At 42.0% G+C, this 27,969-nt stretch overlaps 1 protein-coding gene and 1 long non-coding RNA gene across 7 annotated transcripts in view; one reads left to right on the plus strand and one right to left on the minus strand.

Annotated features, from left to right (window-relative positions):
* Nucleotides 1–67: 67 nt before the first annotated feature.
* Nucleotides 68–6,143, minus strand: LOC135578428 (uncharacterized). Of its 2 annotated transcripts, none has more exons than XR_010469995.1 (2): nt 5,912–6,143; nt 68–4,379 (listed from the first exon to the last, which is right to left on the minus strand). It is a non-coding gene; the product is annotated as an uncharacterized LOC135578428 (long non-coding RNA). The 2 variants fall into 2 exon arrangements; XR_010469994.1 differs by lacking the exon at nt 5,912–6,143 and adding an exon at nt 5,561–5,662.
* The window catches only part of RSU1 (Ras suppressor protein 1), a 104,945-nt gene continuing 79,781 nt past the window's right edge, over nt 2,806–27,969 (plus strand). Inside the window, exons 1-4 of one of the 5 annotated variants that reach the window (XM_065050911.1) lie at nt 2,806–2,918; nt 6,138–6,249; nt 12,719–12,769; nt 26,570–26,690. In XM_065050911.1, the coding sequence (XP_064906983.1) occupies nt 2,901–2,918; nt 6,138–6,249; nt 12,719–12,769; nt 26,570–26,690 (302 nt within the window). In that variant the 5' untranslated portion in view covers nt 2,806–2,900. Of the gene's footprint in view, nt 2,919–5,742; nt 5,880–6,137; nt 6,250–12,718; nt 12,770–26,569; nt 26,691–27,969 lie in introns of those variants that run through there. The other 4 variants (XR_010469992.1, XM_065050910.1, XR_010469993.1 and 1 more) reach the window with 4 other exon arrangements.

A 27,969-nucleotide genomic window follows, 5' to 3' on the forward strand; every position in this document is an offset into this window, starting at 1 on the left:
CACATTCAATGCTACAAAAAGTGAATTAGCCAGGATAAAACTTAAACACAGAACACTCAACAACAAGTTGATAAGAGGCCCTAATATGCCAAGTTGTCTTTATTTCTATAGAGTTACGTGGTTTTATACCACGCATCCTTGAAAATGCTAGGTAAAGTTTCAAATTAGAATCAAATCAGAAATTACTACAAAATGGCCCGCGTCCTACAATCACTGATACAGACACTTTGCTGAAGAACTTTCTATAAAAACTGTGCATTGGGTGCAAGAACCCGGCTAAACTCAAGCATTCACTGAAGTTTAACAGAGTAAGGACATACCATGGTACTATTAATAAATCTTAACCACATTTGGAAGTAATGTCAGGATCAGAGCTCTGTGTTCAATATACGCACATATCTGTGATTATATTTATTGAGTTATATCCTCAAGCTTCAAAACATATTTTACAACTGAATATAAAACCTTGTGAGACTTTCAGTAACCATGTTGCCTTCCTAGTCAACTTGTAGGCAATTTCTTAGACATTTATAAAACAGATATCACTTCAGAACTGGGCAGACATAAAAATATCAATTGACCTTTGACTAGAATTAGTTTTTCCCTTCCCCAGGCTAACACACCATACATAAAAAAATGTTGTTGGCAGGGTATACAGAGGACACTGATCCCCACCATGAAACATCTTTTGTCGCTACCCAGAATGAATGATCAATTGATTTCCTGAATGTCAACTGTGATGGACAGGCAAGAGGAATTTACGCTGCAGCAGAGGAGCACAAACTTCATCAGAACTTTCACTTCATAACTATTACAAAAAGTCACAGTGAAAGTAATTCCTTAACATGATTGTTGCAATAATTATTTATGAAATTACATCAAAGTCTTAGCGGTAGTTCTAAACAAATTTAGGAACTCTGTGAAGTTTCCCAGTGACTGCTGAAAAAGCCATCATTCCACAAACATACAAAACTTTATAGTGGCTGAGAAGTCATCCCAGTTAAAAGAAAATATAGAAAACATGGAAAAGAGAAAAAGAAAAAGGGAAAAAAGGTAGATGGCAAGCTATAAAATACAACTCAAAATCATCCAGTACTAAGTTAGAAAGAGAGCAATGTGTGAACTCCCACTGGCCAACAGAATTAAATGTAAGCCAGCATTTTAAAATTGTCCAAGGACCAAGAAAAACCTGGCCTATGTACAGGTGATATTCCTGCTAACACGCTAAAGTATAACATGGAAAAACAAGAAATATCTGTATTTGGATCAAACTAGGAGACAACTATGTCCTACTGAGCTGCTAGCAGAACAGAAAGATCCTGTAATAAGGGAAGACATAAAAGACCATATCATCAAATTAAACATTTTCAGATCACTGGCCCAGAAAGCTCTTGCTGAGATTCCACACCAAACTGATTTCATATTTGCAATCAAGGGCCGATACTATTTTTGTCCATAAAGTTTATTAAAAACTCCATAAAGGGGATAGCAAGCAGTAAAGAAAACAAACATCTGAGCTGTCTGGAGATAAAGCCACAAAACAAGTTCTGAAGAGAGCAGTGTGTAAGACACCGTGAATAAAATGACGTGTGCCTTGGCCATTTGCCTGCGGAGATCAGGACTTGGTTTCTTCCTTGGACAGCTGCATCTCCAGCCTTTGTGAATGTCTGTTCTGGCTTTGACCTTCCTGCGAATCACCGTGGATTTGGTGCAGTTGGTGCAGGGCAGAGAAGCCCCTCGGGGATCTGGCTGCTGTCTCTTGCTGCTAGGTGGCTGGTCATGGAAGCGTCAGACTACAGGTGAAAATCAGCTTGGCGAGAACACTGTCATTTTCTGCATTTTGGCTCCACTGGAAGCCACAGGTGAAAGGGAAGGGCACGTCTCCCACCAAACAGGTCCCTGCCGCCACAGGCAGTGCTCTGCAGGACATCCATCTCTTTCGTCAGAAGTGCCCTGATGGACAAAGAGGTCTTGAGGTCTCAGGTCAAACCTTGGCCGTGTCAGGAGTATAACAACAGATAAATTGACAAACAATAGAAACCTGTACAGGGTTTTAATGAATAAATTTAATTACTGTTTGAGACCTGTATCAGCCACACATCATACAGTTAATGGACAAAAGTTGAGCTCCCGAAAGACACCCCTGGCCCTTTGCTGGGGATGGCCCACTGTTGATGCAGGCAATAGCATATAGATGCCATCTGGTGACCTGGGGTGAGCATGAAACCATCCTGGTAATACAACCTTTGGCCTCAAGCTCGAGAGGGGAACTGCAGTTAAACTGATGAATTTGCTGAAATCTGTACTTCAGAAATATGCATTTCACTAAGAGAAAAGCATATTTCACTTGAAAACAGATTAAAAGGTTTTGGATATTTTTGATATGATAAATACTTGCTCCTGGTATGACTTTCTGTCACAATGTCAAATTTTATGGAATCACTGAACTTCTGCAGCAAAAAGAAGAGTAAAGAACACTGCGAATACTATGAAGAGAAATTTGCAAGTGTTTCATTTTTTTTAAAATTTAACAATAACTAATGCTTGGTGCATCTTTGAAAGTTACAAATACTCCATATCTGTGCATGATTTTACTTAAAAATGAGTAAAACCTATGAGGTTCTTTAGAAAAACATGAAAGTCCTGCAGAGAATTTGTGTTCATGAAGGCTGTTGAATGAAGCTGCTGGTACAAGGTTCAATTGATCTAGCCCCACTGACTATCACCAAAAATAGTCAAAGTCTAAAATTAGAGTAAATTATCAAACCCATTCTTTAAAAAAACAGGAACAAAGTAACCTACTGCTGTCCTCTAACATTTTATATGTGGAACCACAACAGAAATAACACTGCAGAAGAATTAAAGTGGAGATCCTTAGAGGAGAGAGCTGGTGCTAAGCCATGTTTCTGTCTTGCAAGGTAAGAATTAATTTAAAACATTTGCTTTAAAATGAACGCACAGCAAAAGCAAACAGGGACTACTTAACTGATGTTTTAATATTAAGTATTCCATGAAACTTCTATGTGTTTTTTGCAGTGTACAATTCAAAAGACAAAATCTGTGTTTAGTAAGATTTATGGCTTTGCCTCAAAATACTGCCAGAAATATCTTTGATTTCATGTCTGTGCACCTTGCTGTCTATTTTATAGATAATGTAGTTGTGAATGCTGCATGTCCGTGTTACAACACCTGCATGACTACAAACAACCTCCCCCACCAGTGACAAAGCACCCACAATGAACGTGCGTTTTCACTTCCCAAAGCCTGCATGTTTTTAACTTATGTGTAAATCTTCTACAAGTTACTACACATATTTATTCTTATATAAAGGTATATTTTATAAGACAGTTGTATATGAATGGTAAGCACTTGAAGACTAGAATTTGAAGAATGAGCACTAGAAGGTCTGCAACAGTATTTTTTAATTGCCCTTCCCATGTGGCAGGGCTGTTCTTTATAAACAATACATGAGAAGTAATAACAGAATGAGATTGTTGGGGCTATAGTTACTTGAAGTAAAGGAGAGAGAAGATATACAGCTAAAATGCTAGAAATTGTGGTGCAGGCGATTTAAAACATTAGCTAATTTTAGTTAAATTTACAAAGCAATTTTGGCAGAAGAGCAGTTTTCACTCGGCTTGTAAACAAACGGGGAGGTGTTTCAGTTTCCCTCAGTAAGTGCAGAGGAGTGTCCTAGGCACCAGAATTAACATATTTTGGGCGATTATTTTTTGTCAGCTGCCAAACTAAAACCACAGAATTATTCTGCAGTCCTGTTTAAAATGAAATGTAACAAAAAATTCCTAGCATCAACTACTGTTCATAATAACAACAGCAGCAATAATACAGGATTACTAACAAATAAATGTTTAAAATGTTTGCTAGCTGATAATAAAAATAAAGGCAAAATTCTAGAAGCTTGCTTTTATAAGGCAAAGATCAGCAAAACAAATATTGTGTTCAAGTTACCACACATAATCACTGTTGGATAAATTTTTAGTAGCAGTGCCCAGCAATATACAACTGTTTTTGCAGGTGCATGTTGCTGTTTTATTGTTTTGATGACACGCTAACCCTGCGTTAATGTTGACCCTTATGATAGCTTTTCTTGGAGGGAAAGAAAAAGGATAAAAATAGAATAATAATGTAAAACCTCATTTCCTTGGTTAGAACTCCCTAGCATAGCAGAGCAAGGGCAATGCCAGAGCCACGCGTCGCCTCGCTGCTCCCCAGCACAGGAGGCACATCCAGCGCCCGCTGCCCGGCCGGGGGAACCTTGGCGATGGAGCGACTTCTCCCTCTTCTCGCCAGCACACGGCAGCTGCAGCTCTGCCATACGGTCCTGGCCATGCATCTGCCACCTCCTTTAGCCTGCTCTCCTAAGGACAGAAGGCACATGCCAGCCTCACCAAAGAATTCAGGCATTTGCTCTATAAACATTTAAGCCAAGTGACAAATTCAGAACCTGGTGGATATCAAAGATGTTTTATAGTTGTTTCATAAGCAAGAAATCAGTAGCTGAATAGTGGAGTGAGGCTGCAATTGGAAAAGCCTGTGGTGTGTGCTCCACCACAGCCATGGGGAGGGCTGCGCTGGCCAGTCCCCAGACACAGCCTGACCTGCCCCTCGCTGGGGATGCTTGTAGACAAAGGGGTTATGGAAGAACTGCATGTACTGGGAAGAGGTGCTAGGGGATAAGAGAGGGGAGAGGGGCTACTCCAGTGATCTAGGCCATCTGCTGAAACTTCTGAGTATGACTGCTGGTGGAACAACCTGAACATTAAGTTTTCAAGGAAAAGGAATGAGCTGGCCCTTGGACAGTGCCGTGGCTACTTACTTTCCCACCCCTTCTCACCCAACTGCGACTGGGCGCTTCACGAGGAACGCCTCAGCGCTGCTGCGAGTGGTTTGGCAGCCGGGTCACCTGGGGGCCTGTACCCCCGGGCGGCTGTGAGCTGCACCTCTGTGTGCCGAGCTCCAGCTCACCGGGAGCCCCCGCTGCGCAGAGCGCTCCGCGGGACAGCGCACCCGAGCGCACCGCTCCTCTGCAGAGCGGTGCCGCGGCCTCCACCACCCGCTCTCCCGGGTTTGCGCGCCCCGAGCACGGCACGGCTGGGCGGTGTCGGGCGGTGCTCCGCAGACAGCGCTGGCAGCGGGCTCAGCTCGCACTCGCCCCGGCGTACTGGGCCCCGGGTGACCCCGCTGCCAAACGGCCCCGCAGCGGCACTGAGGAAGCCGAGCCTCCGCTCCCAAGGTGCCGGCTGGGAGCAGGGCTGGCTGACCCACTGGCGGCGGGTCCTTCGAGACGGCACCCCGCCCGAACCCGGCAGCGCGGCGGAGCCCGCTCAGCGGCCCCTCTCTCGGGGCTGCGGCTGCTGCTCCCAGCCTGGCGCTGGCATGTGCTGCCCAGACCGGCACTCGCCAGCAGCCGCAGGGCGCTCCCGGCACACCGGCCCGAGCACCCGCGGGGGCCGCCCCGCTGCCGCCAAGCATGCGCCAAAGCCGCACTCGCGCAAGCGGATCCGGAGCGGCTTGAGGCCTAAAACCCGTTATCACCTACGGGGCGCGCTTATTGGCCAGTGAACCTTCCTCCGGCGCCTCCAGCCAATGGTTAGCGGCGGCTCAGAGCGGAAGAGGCGTGCTGATTGGTCCGACATCTTCCCAGCCGTGGGTGGAACGGCGCGGGCGGTGCCTCTGCTTCCCGGGGAAGGGCCGCAGCGCGCCTGCGCGCGAGGGCGGGGAGGCGGGGGGATGGGGCGTGCCTGGGCGGGGCGGGCCGGGCGCGTGCAGCCGCGGGGAGCCGCCCTCAGCCGCCCTCCGGACCGCCGGTCCCGTCCCGTCCCGTCCCGTCCCGTCCCGTCTCGTCACAGCGCCGCGCGGTGAGTCGCCCCGGGGGCCCCTCTCTACTCACCGTGGCAAGAGGGCGCCCGGCATCCCGGTCAGGGCTCCGCTGGGCTGGGGCGGGCGTGGGGGGACGGGACGGGACCTCCCGGCGGCGCGGGGCGCAGTGGGCGGGCTCGCTGTCCTCGGTCCCGTCAGGGTGAGACCCGGCCCCGCGCTGTGCCCGCTGCCGTCCCCGGCCGCCTTCCCCCGCACCGCTCTGCCCGCCTCACGGTGCCCGTTTCTGCCCCGCCCAGACCATGTCCAAGTCGCTGAAGAAGATCGTGGAGGAGAGCCGTGAGAAGAACCAACCCGAGGTGGACATGTGTGACCGCGGCATCTCCAACATGCTGGACGTGCCCGGCCTCTGTAGGTACCGGCGGCGGCGGGCGGGGAGAGCGCGGAAACTTCCTTATTTGTCCCGGACGAGCCGGGGCCGCAGCCGGGCCTGGGCACGGAGGGGCCGGGCCGACCCACTGCCGGTTGCTGCCTCGGTGGTGCTGGAGCTGCCCGAGCCTTTTCTGTCCGGTGCTGTCCTGGGGCTTTGGGCATCGGGGGCTCGGGCAGAGATTCGTGGGCAGGGGAATCGCTCTGCTCGCTGCTGCCACCAGCCCCGGAGCCAGCCGTGAGCGCGCTCGGGAGAGCCCCTGCGCCGCCGCACCGGGGAGACCGCGCTGGGGAGCTGCGACTGCCGTCCGCGGCCCCCATCACCTGTGCCCCTGCCCCCTCTGCAACCCCGGGTGCTCCCCGCCGCTCGCTGCTGTCATTCTGGCACCGGAGTGATGAGGAGACATTGCCTCCTGTCCGTCCTTGCCCCTCCCAGCTCCCAAACCTAAACGTCAGCCACAGAGCATCTCTGCTGGTTTTTGGAAGGATTAGGATGGCATTAGCCTGGAGCAAGGCATGGCTGGTCTCTGAAGCAGAGCGAGGTAATACCGTGTTACAGATACAGCAATGTCAGACTCTGGGTATTACAAATGCTTTCAGATTGTGAGAGTGTGTTGTTATTCGTGGGTTGCATTTGTTGTAAATTAACTACAGCAAATGCAACATACTGATAACAACATTCTGTCACAACTCTGGAGGACCCAGAAATGAAGAGCAAGACAAGCTTTATTAACTTAATTCACACAGAATTAATGCAGATGGAAGGATTTGGAGCAGTACACTGTACTTGTCTTGCTTTTGTTTTGGCTAAGAGTGTAGATGATGTTACGCTACAGCTAATATGCAGAGAGTTAAAATTGTGACTGGCTGTAGTGAGCTACAGGCATGATGTAATGAGAAAAAAAAACAAAATCTTAAACAGCCCATGTACTTGAAACTCTAACCGTACCCTGGTCTAGCTCTTTGCCATGTGTGTTAAACTTAATAGCAATCAGGAGCAAGCGTATGTAACTCTTCTTACATGATGGAAACAAGTTCAGGGAAATCTGTGGCTCACTACCAGCTAACTATTGTCTGCAGAGTCAGGAGCAGACCAAAGTATCTTCAGTCCCATCAGTAAAGGATGAATACTAAAGTGCAGTTTTGCAGAACTAGGTTCTGTATTTAAGTCTACATCCTTTACCGATTCCTTTCCCACTTCTGAATTGTGCATGGAATTCCGGGAGGGTTACATTCTAGAGCCCATATGTATGAACTCAAGTTAAACAGAAAGCTTCACAGTTTTTCTGCTGGATGAACAGTTGTTTGAGGCAAAGTAGTGTTTAGTTCACATTAACTGCAGACCCATTCTCTGAACTATACTTATCCCTTGCAGATAAACAAGCACATTAAGAGTGTGGAGTAGCAACAGAATACTGTCCTTTTTGTTAAGTAGACTTGGTGCATATTATCAACGCTAAGACATGTAATTAATTAGCCAGCTTTGATCTTTCAGGCGGGGGAGAAGAGGTAATGAAGCTTTTCTTGTACAAGGATTGTTTGGGGTTTTTTGTGCAGGCATGGTCAGGGACCACAGTATGGGACACTGGTCCACACGTGGTCCCTGATACCAAGTTGCTAATTAAGCATCTCAAGCTTGTTTGGCTGGGAGCTCCCTACATGAAGTATAGACTTGTGGTACACTAGTTACACTGCATCAGGGAAGTCTGAGCACCTTCAGTGCACATCGTGTGACTTGATTTAGTGTGGGGTTTTGGGGCCTTCTCCAATTTGAGATGAAAGTTAAGGGAGAGGCAAATGATGACTGGTTTCTGCTCAGTTAATTGAGACCTTCTTGCTTTTTCAGTTACTCTGCACTTTGGCAGAGAAGGCATTGTAAGTTGGGGTTTTTTTTGTCCTTTTTTTTTTTTAATCTTCAAGATATTTGCCGCTTCCCATCCTGAGAAGGAATAACTTCCTCTAAATATACCTTTAAAAAAGAAATGAATAGGTATTACCTCTGAATTTTAGATAATGCTTTATGAATATATTGAACTTGTTTAAGCGTTTCCTAAACCTGTCATCTGACTCTTGACAGATGATATTTTCTAGAATGGATGGGTGTTTTAGGTGTTTGTGTCTCTCAGAGCTGGCAGGGAAGCTGGGATGTCTGTGACCTTGGTGCTTTCCCTTTCTAGGTGGGCTGGTTATCTCTCCAGTGCAGTGCAGTGTTAAAGCTTGCCTTTTCAGAAACTTAGTTGTTTCCATGAAATAAAAACGTTTCCTAAAAAACAACCATCATGTTTTGTGCCTGGTGACTGTTCTTTTTTAGTATCTTATCTTTAATTAGGGCCACTAGTAGATGTTCAGAGATAAGCAACAGATTAGGTTATGACTGGAGGGAACATTTGGTGCTCCCTATAGTCTTGGTTATCCTTCAAGGAAAGGACCAAACTTTGTCCCACTGCATATTTGAGTACTTGCTACAGAGTAGCTAGTGGACTCATATTTAAGCTTTATTAACTTAATTCACACAGAATTAATGCAGATGGAAGGATTTGGAGCAGTACACTGTGTAGCATCTGCCCAGTGTGCCAATCCTCTTCCTTCAGGGCAGACCTATTCTTGTCATGTGTTTAAAAAAAAATCATAGAATCATAGAATAGTTTGGTTTGGAAGGGACCTTCAAAGCTTATCTACTCCAACCACACTGCCATGAGCAGGGACATCTTCAACTAGATCAGGTTGCTCAGACCCCAATCCAGCCTGGCCTTGAGTGTCTCCAGGGATGAAGCATCTACCACCTTTCTGGGCAACCTGGGCCACCCTTATTGCAAAAAAATTTGTTTTCCATGGTTTTAAGTGATCATAGAAAACTGGTGTTATATGGGGGAAGGGAAAAGGGAAAGAGGAATATATGCCCTGGCTTGGGTAGGATTGTCTTCTGGCCACTCTTTCCCTAGTCTGGTGAACAACTTGCTGCAATACAGGGCAGCCACTTGAGTTTTCTTTTGCCTTGTCTTCCACCCTCTGCAGCAGTTGTGGGAGAGACAACACAGACCAGACTTGCCTCTGACAAATACCAATGTCTATTTCCAAATCAAGATGAAATACTTTTCCTATCTGGATGGAGATACACACTTGGTATGCAAAACTGTCTTTAACTGGCTTAGTCCTGGAAGCTTGGCCACCTCCGCATCTCTTCCTGCTTTTGTTGTTTAGTAGAGTGGAGGTATCAGCTTGTATATAACGTGGTGTTCAGATTCACAAAGAAAAGTTCAGTAGCCCTGAGCCACTGCTCACTCAGGAGTTCATTAATGTCATTAAAAGTTGAGCTCTATTTTTGGAATATTCCTCGAATCCAAGCACATCTATGTTTTCTACTAATGACTTAAAGTATAAACTAGAATTGTGCCACACGCCTTCAGAGCATCTGAATTTTTGAGGTTTTTGGAAACATGAGAACTCTTTTCAAAGATATTCTGCTAAAAAAAAAAAAAAAGAGACTAAAAATGTTCCCTGTTTTAGGTTTTCTGTGCTTTAGCTCATCATACTAATGCAAAGATCACGTTAAAGAATTTTAAACTTCAAAGGCGTTTCTTATTATTATGGCATGTGTTCAAACAAATGTTATACCATTTGTGAGCACATCTATGTTATATTTGTGCGTCCATACATGAATAATTTTAAGAAATGCCTTGCCCTGTGGAAGTGTTCCAATGTGGTTTTTTGTTTCATACTATGAAATAAATAATTACAAAGCACCTGATATGGGCAGGTGATGGTAGAGAGCATTAACATTCATCCTGTAAAGTGAACAGTTGGATTCAGCAAGGAGGGCAAGAAGTGCCTTTTCCCTAGCCTGATGGTTAGGACATTTATTGATAGGACAACAATTATGGAATTGTTCTTGGAGTAGGGATGAGTCTCTAATCTCTGATTTCTGTGTTTTTAAGTGATTGATATGGGGAAGCTATGAATTAAGGAGTTGTTTTGCCCAAATAACTTTAGACATCTGCTGCTCTCTAGTCTTGTTGTCAGGGAAGGAATATTGGATGAAATCCTATTTACTTTGTAAGTGTTAATTTGTTCTTGTTATCTTTCCATCTGTAAGCTATTCATATTTTACATAAAGTACATGCTTGTGTGGTAGGAATTAACATGCCTAGAATTTTTTATCAGAAAGTTAGTGTTGATATAATTGTCCACTCTTAAAATAACCAAAGCACAGAAGATGTAGGGGCAGGCTACATATAAGTCATTTTGTACGACACTGAAATACTCATTCTGCATTAACTTCCTCCAATGGGACAGGCAACGTCTTATCTTGGTTCAGCAAGGTCTCTGGAGTCTTCCTGTTTAGTGTGCGTGGTGTGGTTTTTTGTGTGTGTGTTTTTGTGTGTATCTGTGTTTTTTTAGTTTATTGGTTTTGTGTTTGGTGTTTTTTTTTCCCTTAAAAAAAAAAAATAAGACAAATCCTGTTGTCTAAGTATTTTATATAAAGCTAACTTGCAGTGCATAGCAGCAGTATATCAAAAGGCTCGATATTACAGCCAAAAGGGAAGAGCTTAAATATTCTTCCCTTGATCCACTCTGTTGTGAAACAATAGTGGGACTGTGACCATAATGAAAACTTGTAGTTACTCTACAAGTAAATTGTCCTGGCTGACAGCAGTAGCCTGACCCTAAAACTTCTGTGTGGATATTTGGTGCATTCTTGAAATCAAGATAACTTGTTGGTTGTATGCTAATTATTTTTTGTCACAGCTATTACATCTAAACCAAGAGAAAAAAACGTGCAAGGGGTACTTAGGCATTTGTTCACAAGCTTGTACCTATCTCCAGCATCTTCTCTTTTTTTTTTTTTTTTCATTTAAATTGCATTCCTGTACTTAGGTATATGTGTAAGTAATCAATAGTGTTAAATGGTTGCTTATGGTTCAGATGCTGATGTGCCTTTTATGTTTTAAAGCTTAGAGCTCTTTGTGGAGGCTGCTGCTTTTATCTGCCCTTGGGTACAAACTCTTACAGACTTTCTCTTGGCTTCTTTCTCTGAGCTTTTTCTCTTTCTGCTTTGTGAGGCGGTGCAGGCAGCACTAAATAGTGCTCATCTCTTAGGAGAAATTTAGGGTGGGTGCACTGTTTCTTCCTTTCTCCTCCCAGCCTTTCCTTGTTCCACAACCTTGAGCTGCAGAGGGAACTGTGGTGATGCTTTGTTTTTATTTTTACACTCTGAATTGTCCGTTCCTGCCTCTGAGTGACTGCTTTCACTCTGCTAACAGGTTTCATTGCCTGTGCTAAGCCATGAGCTTTCAGGGGTCTCCATGCTCTTTCCCCCAACATGCAGTTTAGTCAGCATTGATGAGCATGGCCAGTTTTCACACATGCTCACCAGCACAGCTTCATTCCCCCGGGGCAGCAAGGCCCCGGTGGGCCACTTCTGGGCTAATGTTGGTGCTGTTTCCCAAGGACAGCGCTGAGGGTTGGGAGCGGTGCCCTGCAGCTGTCCTGCAGACAGGGTGAGCTCCCAGCTGCCTGGGGCGGACAGCCAGGTGGGTTCTGGGGCTGTTTTGAAGAGGCTTCAATGGAAGGAAGGAAAAGGTGTAGGGGAAGAAAATATCTTTTTTTTTTTTTTTTTCTAGTTCCAATAAAATACAACAATCTTTTTACAAGGAGGGGGTAGATGTTTAAGATCTCCTTCAAGATTGTGAGTTTCTTCTCTGACCATTTAGCATATTTTTCTGATCAGATACTGTTGTCAGTTGTGGGTTATGGAGCTTCTAGGGAAAGCGACAGCAGTGCTGAAGGTGGAAGGTGGCGAAAACAAAGTAAAGGATGAATTGTTGGGGTGGTGTCAGTCTCTGTAGCTGTCTTGTGCCCCACACTTGTTTGTGTGATAAGGTAGAATCTGAGGGGCTTTGATCAATCAGATCATTCAATTAATTAGAGTCAGTATTTGATATTGTCACCTGGCCATTTGCCATGCAGCAGTGATGGTGCTCAGCTACTGCGCTTTGTGGATGTGAGGTTGTAAATGCAGTTCTTGGTACCTAGGACTTAATTCTAGCAGTGACTTGATAGTGGATTGGGAACATGTGGAGATATAATTGCTTGTGTGGCACGTGTCCTGTTGGGATGAATATCGGGGTACCTATCGGTTTTTCCTCAGGAAGGATTCACAGGACAGAAATGAGAAGGGTGTTTGTGTGCCCAGAACAGATCTCTGCGGGGAGGCACCGGCACTGACTGCGCCATCGTGTTCGCTGCAGCCACAGAAACGTGAGGTGAAGGGGCAGAGAAGTGGCTGGATACAGCCTGAAGTCTCAGGCTTCTCTCCTTTGTTGTGGCAGTGCAGGTGGATCTGGAGTTACTGGAGTGGAGAGAATAACTTGTCTCTTTTTTTTAGCTGAAATAGACAGAAGCTTTCAGTTGCCGTGTCCATAAACTAACTTCTTTTTCTCTCAATTTGCAGTTACGTTGTCTCATATCACACAGCTGGTTCTGAGTCACAACAAGCTTACAAGTAAGTATACTGCTAGTTTTGGACTTGGTTACAGCCAGTTGAGCAGTACCGAAAAGCTGATACTGCTAGTTTGATTTATGATTTTTTTTAACAGAATGCAGTGTTGCTGCTAAGAGTACTTGCTGATGAAACACTTTATTAAAAACAGCAGCCATGTTCAGCATGCCTTTCCAACTTCAGTACAGGTCTGCCATGTACTGTCCTTCTTGTTACCAGTTCAGCCAAAAATCCATTCCCTGCCGTGACTCCGAAGTCCTTATGTTTGAGTAAGGACTTTTGAATGTTGGTTTTTTTTTTTACCTGTATTGGAAATGACACAGTCTGTATTTTAGTAGATGGATAATTAATTTGACTGAAGCAAGTGAAAATAAATTCAAACTCAACTGCATTATATCTATTACCAAACATGTGAGCAAGGCCAACTGACTGTGAGCTTCAGGCATGGAAGTCAAGCAGTCTACTTCTGTCGAAAAAACCCTTCAGGAAAAATTCAGACTACACCGTTTGTTGAAAGCAGCTTTAGTTTTCAAAATACCAGGTTAAGGATTGCCGCTGCGCTAAAATTGTGTTATATTAAATCTCAACTTTTATTCACCGCTCTCTTCTAAAGTAGCCCTTAGATCAGCAGGCTGCAAGTAGATCTGTTCTTTGAGTCCAGGGATTGTCAGCCTCTCTAATTGCTATGTTTGGGTTTATTTTATGGGAAAGTAAAACTACTGCTTCTTTTGAGAAGTAACTCATAAAGTCTCAAACTTACTATTCTTTCACAAATTGATGTAGACATTTAAATAGACAGCATACATTTTTAAAAGGCTAAATTTCAAGTTCATAGTGTGATATTTGACACTGTTGACCTAATCTTTTAAGCTGTGTAATTAATTGTCTTAGCAGATTCTTCTTAAAATGACTAGGAAGCTGGTGGCAGTGACACTTGACATGCTACACTAAGGTCATATTAGCATCTTCTGCTAGTTTTCTGCCATTTAAATGAGTGTTCTGCTTTTTGTTTTTTTCCTGCTGTTTAGAATAAATATGTCTGTCTGGAAGAATAAATACATGTAAAAGCTAGATATGTATATTTTTGTGTAACCATAGTTCATATTTTTGACAGAAAACTATTAAAAGTAAAATTCTGTTAGCAGGTATGAGGACCCCTCTATTAAATCCATCATACTGCTTAGAGTATTTTTATTTTGTTAATATTTTTAATATGCCATTCATACTGCTGGTGCTTGTGCATTTTCATGTCTGTAAATAATTCATTATCAGAAGTACCCAAATCCACATTGATTTTCGTTTTTTCTGGAGATTATTAGGCTGAATTTTTTTCAGCTGTCTCGTGCTATGCTAGTGGAGGCGTCTTGAATTGGCTGTGTCCGCTCCAGGTAACTTCTGAAACAGTTGAGTTTGTCCTTTGCTACTTGACGAGAACTTTTTTTGCTTTAAAATTGGAAGCAAAACTCTAGGGGAAGCTAAATAAGCGTGATTATGCAGTCTTGTTGAACCAGTTGCTGCATAAGTGACAAACCTGGGATGATTCCATTTTGATGTCCCCTGTGACAGTCTAGTTGAAAGCAGAGGGAGAAAGTAGGTATTTTTATTTTCTCTTAACTTAACATAGACGTATGGGCCAGTCTCTCCATATATTATGCTGTGAGATTTTTTCCCAGTTTTTTAATGATTTAAAGCCACCTGTCCAGTGAGATGCAAAATTAAAGACTGTTGTGCTTATGCTGTTACCCCTGGATAAGCTGTCTGATCTGACCCAGGTGTCAGAACCTATTGGCTAACATTAAAATAAGTGGAATAAAAGTCCTGACAAATGTTCCTCAAATCTCTGGAAATCAGTGGCCGAATGACAGATATCTGCACTTCAGTGTCATGGAATATTTTGGGTAGATGTGATTAAGTTGTCTGTGTTCCATGTGATTTGATGGGAGCTGGGGGACCTATGGGTGGCAATCACCCCCTGCTCAGTGGGGTTGTTACAGGACATGAATAGTGGTAGGGCATTGGGGTAGCTGTGCTGGAGGGGTTGTTGACGCCACAGGACATACTTCTGTAGAAACCATGCTTGATCATTTTGGTCAGTCATAAATATCGTTTCTGCATCTTCTGTGCAACAGTAATTTTTATGGGTATCCATTCCATTGTTTTCTGCCCTTCTGCTTAGGACTGTCCACCCAAGTTCAAGTGGTACCTAACTTTTCTCAAAGTCCGAAGCAATTTTAGCCACTTCTTCTTTCAAATGTCGCTGTGCAGGATGAAAGTGAACTTTGGTGTTGGTGCAGATCTGCATGTTTTGCAGGGCCAGCCAATGTGCCTCCTCTTGTGTTGCTGCTCCACAGTTGGTGCTGGGTGGCTGTGCCAGTCATGTGTTACAGTGTGCTTAATTTCCAGCAGTTTGGACTGTCATCGGGCTTTTGAATTTTTGTGTTAATGAATTTGTCGTATTGAAATCGAACTTTGTCCTATTTTGTTCAAACCTCTTTAGCTAGAGTTTGTGGTTTCATAATCGTTCCGGAGGACAGTTGTTGGAAACTGCAGAATACTGGGATGTCCAGGGAGCCCAGGTCAGGGAGACAAAAGGCACATGGCCAAGCTTGGCTGTCTTTTCTACTCTGTGACTTGCCCTGTGTCATTTCAAGTAGAATGGTTTGGAGCTCTGGGAAAGAGTGAGTATGACGAGGATTTTTTTCCAGCTGGTAATAAGGTTTGTGTATCACACTGTCTTCAGGGCTTAGATTTTTTAAAAAATTGGTTGCACTAGAAGACCAAATGGCTGGAAATAAGTACCTTTGCATGCTCAAATTGAAGTCAACAGGGTAGATGGGCTTCATCTTTTGGTCCTCTTATGCCACTAGATTTGTAAGTGAGCAATAATTGGAGCAGAATTAGCAATAAAGAAATGCCCTTTTTTAGAGGAAGCATCTCACAGTGTTTGAGGATATATATTGCAGCTTGTACCTTATCTGACTTTTTTTTCTTGCAGAGCAGCTTTTGTGAACTATTTGGCATGATCTATGAAGTGGTACTGAAACTTGTAGGCTTTAGATAGATGGGCTAACTCAAGGTATTCTCCAGCTACTTAGCATATACAAAATTTCACAGCCTAGTATAGTCACGCTTAATATCCTTACTTGGTATGCTGATGAAGTTAGTGAAAGTCCCTGTACTACATCATGAACAGGAGGTGTGCTTGAAGAGCTTTCAGAAGCTCAGGTTAACTGTAGTCCAGCCCAGGAGTGCACGGAGGAGACAAGAAGACAGGGAAGTGGGCTTAGGATGTCAAAGGGATGTCAGCACTGGCACAGGCACAAGTGCTGGTCATCAGCGTGTGTTTTGATTGTTTGTAACTACTGTAACAATTATTTGACTTACCTACCTGATAGATTATTTGATGCTGTAATCATCTGAATAATCTATTCGGAGATGTTAGCTTTTGTGTCATTATCCAGTCACTCCATGAGTGTTTCTGCCATCAGTGGAAATGCCCGAACTATATGATTTGTCCGTTAGAGGTCACTGTTTAGGTATCTCTGGCAGTTTCTTTCCTGGGAAGATACACTCCTGGTAACAATTCAGCCTGCCTTGTAGGTAGCAGTGAACAGCAGCTTAGTTTTGCTCTTTTTGCTCAGTCTCGTTAACCTCGGGTGATCCTGTGCTCGCCAGCTTCACCATATTCTTGTGCTGCCTTTAAATGTCCTCAAAAGTTGTCTGCTATTCATAGCTCACTCCTGATGATTTTTCTGTCCTGCTCTCGTGCCCAATATTATTAAATATCTGAACGACAAGAGATTGGGAACAACTTTTTTTCTTTCTCCTCTTTTTTTCTTTCTCCTCTTTTTTTCTTTCTCCTCTTTTTTTCTTTCTCCTCTTTTTTTCTTTCTCCTCTTTTTTTCTTTCTCCTCTTTTTTTCTTTCTCCTCTTTTTTTCTTTCTCCTCTTTTTTTCTTTCTCCTCTTTTTTTCTTTCTCCTCTTTTTTTCTTTCTCCTCTTTTTTTCTTTCTCCTCTTTTTTTCTTTCTCCTCTTTCTTTCTCCTCTTTCTCATTTATTTTTTGGGAAACCTCCCCTGTATTACCTGATATCGCGTTCTCTGCCCTCCTCTCTCTTTCTTCTGAGCTGCTGTCCCCTGCTGTCCTCTGTTCTTTCCACTACTTCTTCCTTGATCCTCAAGTGTAATCCTTTCCTTGTCTTTAGTCCTTTCCTTTTTGTGAGGTGAGCCATTAGCTTTTTGCTGTTGGTTCCCATTTCCACACCTGAATTTTGTTTCAGAGTTAACTTTCTGATCCTGTCAGAATAGCTGTCTCATTCATTCTGCTCACCCTATATCATCCTTGTGCCTTTTGCCATTTTCCAGCAGAGCAGTTACCCAGTTCAAAACTTTTCTCCTTTTTTACCTGCTGACACGGCTTTATGCTTCTTTGCTCTACCATCTCCTTCCAAATTGTTTTGCTCTCTGTGTGTGACCAGCACAGATGCTTGTTCCTTTATCCCCACTAACCCTCTTGAGGGTGTCCTTGATCTTATTTAATAATGCTGCTAAGTTCCCTTGATGTCACTGTTACATCAGGCCATCTCCTTTAGAAGTCATCTTTCTGGCTGTAGTCCATGCCTGGTTGCATTGGAGGTGGTCCAAAGACAGAAACACCGTGTCTGTCTGTCCTGAATTTCTTCCCAGTCTAGCTGCGTTGTCTTGTCCCGACTGCTGAGATGTGTTATGGTGTCTCCCACTGGTATTACCTGACGCTTTGCCTGGTATCGGGTTATTTATATAGCAAACTTGCTGACTTCTGGAAGGAACTAGATGCCCATATACTCTTTACTGTTTGCTGCATCTTGTAGTCTCCTCTGCTTTGCCTCTGCTTCCTTCTGGTGTATTGGCTTGATATACACCCAAAGGGTACAAGTAAGTTATCTGTGTAGTCAAACCAGGGTTGTGTCCAAAGCATAAGGCTTTTGCTTGACACAGTGGCCTCTCATCTGTGCTTGGCAGTAATGGTTTAAATTAACTGTAAGCTTTTCATTTTTGTTATCTATTTTTTGTTTGTGTGTACTTCCTGTTTCTGCAGGGATCTCTGAAGGGAAATATCTTTATGAATGGAGTGCATGGGGGACATGAGAAGGAGGGAAAAGGAGATCCCTGTATATATGCCTTACTAAATCTGTGACATCTGAGTTCTGTGCACATGTTTAGATTAAATACCTTGTTAGATTTTTTTTTCTTTCCTCCCTAAAAAAAAACACCAGACCTTTGGTTCTGAGAAAGTACAGATGGTAGAGCATTTTAGCTTTAAATAATATAAATTTTGGTTTTAAGAAGCTTTGGGAGAATGAAGCAGAATAATTTAGGAAAGAGTTTTATGCTGTAATGGTATAAAGAGTGCCTGCTGAATCCACCCCAATTTATGCATAAATTAAATTGCCAAAGTTTGTGCTGTATGGCAACAAAGTCAGTTTTGCATCCTAAGTAAGTGTACATACAAAGTATAGAACTAGACACAAATCACTTGTCTTTAACATAGTTCTTCGGAAGCTGTTTTCTTCTCATATTAAAAGGTATCTTCAAGCATATCTCCCTTTTTGTGCGTCTCAGTATTTTCTGACATGTTTTAGTGCAAAATTTTGTGTCTTCACTTATCTCCTAGTGGCTTAAAATAGCGATAATATTTTTTTGTGGAAGCCCCATAAAAATGATCTTTCTCCATGTGCATGTACAGGTTGTAATATAAAATTGCTCGAAATCCTCTTGCCAGATAGAGACTATTTTGAAATTGGCATTTTCAAAGCTAATGAATGTTGCGCAAGTGAACTCACTTCATTAGAGCTTAATTTTGTGTCATCTTAAAGAATTTCCTGTCTAACAAACAGAGTGTAATTTTTCCCTTGCTAATATTGAAGGACAGAGGTAAGAAGGTGGATTTGGTTTAGATTGAGGGGAGAATGGGTTAGTTTTGTTTACTCGGTTTTGGTTGTGTACTTAATTTTCTGTATATTCTTCTGGTTCCTCTAGTAATCAGGAGTGGTGGTTTGCAGTGGAGTATGATACAGCATTTCCCTTCAGCCCACTCCTCCATCTGGCCTCTAACTCTTTCCACTGGCCTCTGTGTCAAGAATCCTGTAGAGGCAAATCACCCTTAGGGTGAGTTTCCTGATCTTTATCGAGCATGGGCAATTAGAGGTAACATGTTTTCCCTTGTGTAGGAGGAACATGTGCTGTAGCTGGAAGTGAAATGTACAGCCAGCTGAAGCCTGGACTGCCTGATGTAGTGGTGCGGGTAGGACTCAGTACCGTGCAGACCCAGATAAGCACTACTGCTTTGTGGTACAGGGAGCCCAAACCAGGAGAGAGTTTAACTCATTTCCAGCTCTGGGGGCTGGAACAAGTACATGGTTTATAAATACTTGTGCTGACTTGGCTTTTGAGCAGTGAGCTGTTGTCCTGCTGCCTCTTGCTGTGTGTGTTCAGAGAGGCTTGTCTCTGGTAAACAGCATCAGCCTGAGGGTCGGTGGTGCTGGAGGGGGCAGGCAGCTGGTCCAAGGAGCAGTGAAAAACAGTCCCACAGGAATTCTTAGAAACACTTCAGTGGTACAAAAAGCGTAAACTACGACTACTGTCCAATGAAGCAGACTGAAATTATACACTATTTGTTAGATACTCTCGCAGTGAAAGCGGGATTTGTACACATGCACTGCTAGGCACACGAGTTGATGGATGTTCCCAAGTAAGAGGCTGAAGTGACCGTGACCTGTGATGGGTAACCTTTAGTATCTCTTCAAGAGCTGGTGCTCAGTACATCTTTGGTTAGACCCTCTAATAAACTGCAGAAAGCATGTTAAGTAGACTGAAGAAAATATTGAGGGAGGGGGAGGTGTTGCTGCATTTCAGCTGTTTTGCTTTCACTAAAGCCAACTACTGTACAGTAATGTGAAAGTCTGAAAATACCATGCTTAAACACCTGAAAGAGACTCACCGAGATTTAGCGAGACCATTTGGAATTGCATTTGATGGAAACCTAATAATAAATCTCAATTTAACACTATCAGCTAAAGTCCTTTAGTCCTGCAGAAGCACCTTGGCTCAACTGTGCGCTCCTCACAAAAGAGTTATTGAAGCCGAAGATGCTGTGGTCCACTACAGTACTTCCATGTCACAGTAATTCAAAAAGCTTGGCTAATACTGTGTTTTTTTCAAAATTTTATATAGAAATGAAGGAGTATGTTTATATTCACATTTTTTACCTATCCTCACTTGAACAGTACTGTTCCTTGCTGCTGTAAAAAAGCTAACAAACGTTGGATTGTTGTGAGCTATGTTGGTGCGGTTTCAGTTCTTTGCTGTTTGGTAGTTTATTTTCAACATAGTAATCCCTTCCTGACCTCAGCCCCTGGTTTCTAGTGTTGCCTTGCAAACTCTGAAGTGCATCTTAAGGTTTCTTCGCAGAGAGTAACAAATTTGTCCTTTGCCTTCACTAGATGTCACTTGATTCCCAGTCTCCTCAGCCTTTCTTGTGTTCACAGCACCTCTCCTTAGACTCTGGTTTCTAAATTGAAACTGTTTATTGATAAATTGCTTTGTTAGCACAGCAGCGTATCAGTGAGCTATAGTATAATTTAAACATGATCATAAGAACATTTCCATAACTGCAATGCTTCTGTGGCTAATTGCAAAAGAGAACTCTGCTGGTTTCTGGAAAGAGCTGAAGATTAAGGAGACAAGTTTGTTTTTAATGTTTTCAGTGTAAGGAAGGTTAGTATCCATCTTTGGAAGAGGGTGGAGGGAGAGCAGAAGGGGAAACTTGAACTACATAATGTGTAAATTAAGTTCTGTATGCTTTACTTGGGATCAGGATTCTCTTCAGTTAACTGCCAAGTATGATATCAGCATGCCTATGAATATTTAAAACAAAAACTGTTGTGTTCTCCCTCTGCTAATTCCTCTTCCATTTTGGTGAAGCTGATTGCTTCCCTCTCAGTATAACGGAACTCTTGTCAAATTAATCTAAACATGACTCCAGCTCTACGAGTACAGTTATATTGGATGCACAGAATGCATTATATATTTAGTATTCTCAATTCTTCCACCTCCATAAAATGTGAGTAACATTTCATGTCTTTGTGACCTTTACTCTAAGGAATCCTTACTCATGGAAAGTTCCTGTTGACGCTAACTGGATTAGCAATAGTCTGGGTTTGTGATGTTATATAGCCCACAGCTTTTACTTTAGGCTTAAGAAGTAGGTTCTTGCTCTTGGCAAGAAAACCTTACTTGGGCTCGACAGTGGGCTGATAGCACTCTGCAAGGCCTGTGTTTGGTTCTTTTTATTCTGTATGGCATTTGACCAGCTTTTGAGTGGAACAGTTTGATGAGAAACTGGCGTGGTCTTACAAATCTCTTTTCTGACAAGTAGTGCTATTTTAATAGCTCTTCTGGATAAATATTCCCTTTGAACCTGTAAATGTTTGTAGTACTACCGAATGTCGTGTTCCTAGGTACTGCAAAATTACTTCCTTGGCTAAAGAAACATTCTGGAAAAACAAGGCTTTTGCAGCTTAAAGTTTTTAAAGAAGTAAATGCCAAAAAAACGAATTGTTTTAAATAATTAAAATACTTATTTAACTTGGTGTCTGATTCAAAACCCATTGAATTCAACGTCAGGTTTTCTGTAGCCTTTGGATCATATTTATTGAGGAGGGCATAAGCTTAATTTCAGACAGTTTTATGAATAGGCAGGTGTTATAGATACTGTTTTCTGTGCAGCAGTGAGACTATATTTGTTTTGAACATTCAGTGTTAAGGTATACTTGAATTTAAATGTTTAACTCTTTTTACATATCATGTGTTCCTCTCATGGAGACTTATATTTTTACTCAATCATCTCACTTGTACAGTTGGGTGGTTTATTGACTCTTGTTGTGCTTTTCATCTGAGCTTCCTTGTCTAAAATGTTTTAATTTTAACTTGTAAAGGAAATTTTCATATGGGTCTCTTTTATTAAGAGTATCTTCAGAAATGTTTGATACAATGTGAGTGACTACTAAATACAAAAAACAGACTAGATTTCATCTTTTAATTGAAAAGCAAATCGAGGCTTAATCTTGCAGTGCCTGAGTTTGTTTACTTCTAACAATGTGAGGATTCCTGTTGTTTTCCAGTGCTTCAGAGAAAGTTTAATTGAAATAATTGTGAAGGCGATTTGCAGAAATAGACTTATCAGACAGCTTGTGTATTTTCAGCTGTATGAAGGTTCCTGCCACCACAAGCAGAATTCTTTTGAGACCTATGTCAGTGATGGAAGAGTGGAACTGGAGGAAAAAAATGCACCTCCTTTTCTCCTTTTCCATTTTCTGTGTTCCTTCTCCTTTGTCAGAGGCTGTGTGTACAAGAGGAGCTGGATCGAGGTGTCAGTGCTAAGCAGTGGTCTGACAAACACTTGCTTTCATGCTTTATCTATCAGAAAGGGTTGCACCTGACACACGTGTAACTCCAAGCTGCTTTAATTGATGCCAATGTTCTTAGCACGTTTCTCTGCACAATAGTTGTCTCAGCTAAAAGGTCTATCTAACCCAGTATTTTTCTTCCAACAGAGGGCAACATCAGACCTCTACTAAAGACAAATGTCTAGTGTTGGATTCTGGTTCTTGATGTGGAGAGAGAACGAAGTTCCACATCCAAGATACTTAGGTGTGGAGTTATATATAGACATTGAATAGTAGTGTTTAATCCTTTTAGGTATGTTTGGGAAAGCATATCAGAACTTCTGAACAGCTGCTGCTTATGTAGGAATAAAATGTATTAACTTGCCTTGAGTAAAAGGCTGCTCTGATGAGGATATATTTTAGTTCCTAAGGAATTTCCACTAACTTCAGGGGGAAAAAAGAGCCTATTTGTTTTTAAAAGCTTTGAAGTATAACAAGTTGCTAGTCCCTCCTTCCAGAAGCATAACCAAAGGCTTCTTACTCTTGGTGTGCAGCCTGTAGGTCCTCTCTTTCATGCTCAGCCAAGCTCTTGAAATCAAGGTGAAGTCTGCAGCTGTCATAGTGAGTCACTGTGTGCGATTCCCAATATTGAACAAGGGAAAGGAAGCTGTTCCTGGCCTTGTGAAGTGAGGCTTAATATGAATGGGGCTTCATGATGTGACTGAAGCTTCACAGGAGAACGCAAAGGCACTGGGCTGCCAAATTTTACTAGCATTTGCTGAGGGGGAGTTTAGTTGTTAATGACACTGGGCAGCAGATGGTCCTAGAAGAGTTGTTAAGACACTGTGGATCGTACTGTAAATATGTGGGTGAATGGAACCAGGATGCTGACAGTTCACTCTCACAGCTCATCATGAGAAGGTGACTCGAGTGGAATTTGGTATTGCCAGAACATGAATTTCTTGGTACTTGGCAGTCTGCTATATATCTGGGAAGAATTTTGCAACATAGCAGTGGGATGGTAGTTGGGATGCTCTTTGTTATGTAAAGTTCAGAACAAATAACATTACATGCCTGTTCACCCTTGCTTGGCCACTGCTGATCTTCAGACCTGAAGGTACTGGACCTGTGCAGTTTAGCCACGAGATCAGTACAGCAGTTAATTTGAGGTTTCTGCTTTTCTTTTAATCCAAGAGATCATTCATTCGTTTGTATTAAAATGAATCTGAATTGTTGAGCCAAAAAATAAGCTATTACAGGAAAAAGTCCTCTCTTCCCTACCACAGGCCTGGTCTCAAGCTGCTCTTCTGTTTATCCTTCTCATGAAATACCTTCAACCTCTCCATCCAAACCAAAAAGTACTATTTTGTATTGAGGCTTTTTATGTCGATTTAACAGGCTGACTCACAAAGTAATTTCATCCAAATCCTCTGCTAAATTTTTAGCCTTTTTCTCATCTAAACCTGCTTTCCCATGCAGCTTTTAGTATATCTTGAAGGAAATAGTTATATAAAGTATCCTAAGTGTGACTCCCAACATGAAATACAATATGTGGGAGTTATACAGATATATCAGAAGCCTAGTGGACAGTGTGCAAGGACTCAGCTCTTGTTGTTCACTGGGGACACTTACACCCATACTCTGCCTAAAGAAAACCAAATTAAAAACCTGAGAAACTAGTCAGTGGAAGTTGAGTTTTCCCCATGTTTGCAAGTGGGATGAGCAGGTAGAATTTCTGACTGCTCAGCTGTGTAGTACCTCACTAAAACATCTTTTTGATGCTGTGATCATCAGTGCAAGTGTAGTCTTTATGAACTAATCTCTGGAAGCCATTTTCCTATCTTGATGTGCCTGGGTGTCATCTTTTTAAGGGTTGTTTCATAGAGGTGTGATATTGGATATTTTGTTTTTTTAATGAAGACTTAAAGATTGTTTACCTGCTTCATTACAATGCCTCTTCCTCTCTCCACAGTCTCTTAGCTTAAGTCAGAAGTGAGGTACAAGCTTAAGAATTCATTTGTTCTTAAGGGAAGAACAAGCTGGCTTGGACAGGTATTTGAAAGGACATGTCCACTAAATTAGTGTCACTACCTCAAGATAGCTCGGTAACTGGGTCTGGCTTTTTGCTTTGTCACTTATTGTTTGGACTCTCTCAACTGGGGTACTTGTTCCCATCTGACGGTCTGTTCACAGAAGCAGAACAGCTTTGTCCCTACTCCATGATGCAGGAGATCATTAGGTAACTCAATCCACTGTGACTAAGACTGACTGAATGTGAGGTGCCCATTAACCAACACCAATTCAGCTGAAACGTGTAAGGTGTTGCTGGTTTTCCTGTGAGGGTGACACTAACCAGTTGACTCTGTTTCTGTGGCCTGGGCCCACAGCGGAGTCAAGAAAGGTTCACATGGCTTCCTGTCCTTGTAGTGGTGGGATTGTCCTTGGTCTAAGCTGCACTTTGTCAGTTGGCTTTTAGAATTTTCAGTATCTTGGATAACAGCTCCTTGGTTTCTCTATCATCTCATGGTGGCAGTCACCTTGAAATGCAGAACCGGCACATACGCAGCCAAGGTGACTGTAGGTTTAGTAATTCTGAACATCAGGCTCCTGTTTCTGTGTTCTCACAACAGAGCTCTGTGTTACATTTAGCATAACTTGTGGTGTTAAGTTGCACTGTTATTTTTACTAGGAGAGTGTAATCTCTTACACTGTCAAAAAGGCCAAAACCTTCATACCAAATTTTTATTAATTGCATCAACAGTGTAACTTCAAGAGAATTGGTTTTGGTCTCTGTTTAGGCATTGACTAAACAAAAACTTGTCTTTGCTAGTACTTCTGATTCCTAGTCTTGCATAAACATAGTACCTGTTTGAGAAGAGCAGAAACATGGTTTGCCAATCCATTGCATCTCATCAAAGCCAGATTATAAAGTCTAAGTTCTGAAAGGAAAACATTTAAATACTGGTAATTACTGTTCTGGTGAAATATTGAGTCTGGAAACAGCTGAATTATGTCAATTAAAACCCTCAGTTAGCTTCTGTTAGGGAATAATTTAAAACAACAGTAGTAGTACATTGCCCCTTATTTTCCAAAGGCACATAATTCTTGCTATTATTGAGTGACAGATACGCATGGACCAGTTGGAAAACAGTGCAAAGGGAGGGCTTTAAAATGTTCAGATTCGCCTTAACGACGTTATAAAAAAAAGTCTGCTAAAAATCTCCTGCAATGAATATGACCCTCAACAGTAATATTTATGTAGTGTAATTAGAGTCTTTGTTAGGGATCCTATTATTGTTCACAATGTAATTAGACTTATTATAGTATTGTCACATTTACTAGATTATGTTCTGCTTTGTAAACATTATTGACGCCATTTTAAGACTGAGAGTGCCTCATGCCAACAAATAAAAGAAAATCATGGCCTCATAAAAACTTCTAATTATTTAGATATGCACTCCGTGAGTTCCTGATGCAGGCAAAGTTGAGACTGAACCAAGGTGAATATTGAACACAGGTGCAAGCTTTAGTGCAGGTGATTTGCCAACCTCCTTTTTTGTAAACCTCAGCTGTCTGCTTAAATCTCACTAAATATAAGGGGGAAAGATTGCAAATCTGAATAGTTTTTTAACTTTATTTACACAGGGGTGCTCATATTGTGCTTCTGCCCTATTTTTAATGTTTCTAGGTAATAACCAGATATCGATTTGTTGGTAATACATTGTAGCTATGTATGTGTATTGATCAGTTAGTGATTCACTCACGGGAGGTAACTGAAAATGGTCTTGTCTAAACAGTTCATCTTTTAGGGCTGAACTTAATTTTTTGTAAATTTCTTTTCTTGTATCTGAAATGGACAAGAACTAAATTATTTAAGCAGTGTGTAGAATGAGCCATTGCTAAAAATGAATTTTTATCTCAAGTTTACTGTTAAAGACCTTTAATAAAACTGTTGTCTTGGTGTACCTACTTGGTATCGTTTGTTTCTTCAACTCAAATAATGAAATGATCTGAGTCCCTTAGGCTCTGCTCTTTTGAGACCTGTGTGTGCTACATGAACTAGAAGGATGATCTGCTTCTCTTTGTTATTCTAAGAGCACTTGTTGTCCTTGTCTCTCTCCTGCAATGGTATTTGCTATTCAGAACACCTTACAATACTGGTATTAATTTTTTGGAGAGCACAATGTGCCTGCTCTCAGCCATGAGAGCCGATTCCAGATAAGAGTCTTTTTTGATATAAACTTCTCTTTTATTGCAGTTGCTATTAGATGCTGTTCCTGCTGTCAGCCGCTGTACAAACAGAGCAAAAGGCAGGTGCTAGTGGAGCATCTGTAGTCTCAGTAGCTTGTTCTAATTCTCACTGTGAAAACTTTCCCGCAGCTGTGCCAGCAAACATCGCAGACCTGAGAAACATTGAAGTGCTCAACTTTTTCAACAACCAGATTGAGGAGCTGCCTACACAGATTAGCAGCCTTCAGAAGCTCAAACACCTGAATCTTGGGTACGTATCTTAATGCAAAAATTCACTGTACTAGAGGTCCTGTCAAACGTTGTCACAACTGAACCTGAAACAACTTATTTTTTGCTATTAAAATTTCTAAAAGAAAGTGTTTGTGAGGATAATTTGGCAATTATGGCTTCAGAGTGTTTAGATAGTGTCCTGTATAGTCAGATACTTGAAAGTGATCAAGCACTTACTCTGGTATACTGATAACCATTTAAGGGCAACAGCAACTCACATTCATCTAATACTGAAGTTAAAGTTAACAATTATTGAATTTTACTTCCCTGGCAAACGTCTCTTAATGCTGTGGTTGCTGTGTAAGAGCCAGGCTCTTATTTTCTGTTCTGTTTTTAAAATATAATTAAAAATAAATTTAAAACCCACAAACAAACAAAACCACAAAAATCCCACCACCAAACAAGAAACCACTCCCCTGCCCTGAAACCAAATGCTAATCTTTCCATGTTAATGTAGGGCCTTAATTACAAAGTCCTAAATTTGGGATGAAAGAAATTTTAGTTTCTATTAAACATGTAGAAGAAGCAGCAAATCTTAAAATGTAGTGTGCATTTAATTTAAAGAGCTATTGTTGACTAAATTTGAGCCAGAGGCATTCCTGTTAAGTGTTCAGATATATTTCAGTAGAGGTGCTGATACTTTATAATCACTACAGTTACAAAAGGCTTTTGTGAATTATTAAGAAAATAAATGTGAGCCACAGAACCTTCTCAAAACTAACCGGACACATTAAAGTGTAACTACTTAAGAAAGCACTAGTAGGGGCAAGCTTTAGCTTTATAGGCTTCTCATGGAAAGCATACTTATATTTTATAAATTCAAACTTCTGAACGCTTTAATCAGAGATTTTTTTTATTATTATTTTAAATATCAAATTATTTTGGCTAGGCTCTGTGTATCCTGCTTTAGAGACATTTGTAAAGTGCTGATAATTGAATTGCATCCTGAACTGTTGGAATGACAATAGATGTTTTCATTATGATCTGTCTATCCAGTCTTGGTCACTTCAGATCTTTAGCACACCCTAATACCTGTTTGAACCTGGGGGTCAATATTTGCTCTGAAAAGCAGCATTCTATATGCCTCAGGAGTTAAAATCCATGTTTTGAAATGGCACATGGAAATGCTGCACTGGATAAAGGAAGTAAGAAGTTGGTATCTTTCGGTGGATTGAAGCAGTGACAAGTGTTTGTGTAGATCAAGTACTGGTCTTCACTACATTTTTTTATTAATGTAGTATGAAGGGTCCCTTGGGGTT

This window comes from Columba livia, chromosome 2, assembly GCF_036013475.1.
Source record: "Columba livia isolate bColLiv1 breed racing homer chromosome 2, bColLiv1.pat.W.v2, whole genome shotgun sequence".
In the NCBI taxonomy this organism is placed as follows: Eukaryota; Metazoa; Chordata; class Aves; order Columbiformes; family Columbidae; genus Columba; species Columba livia.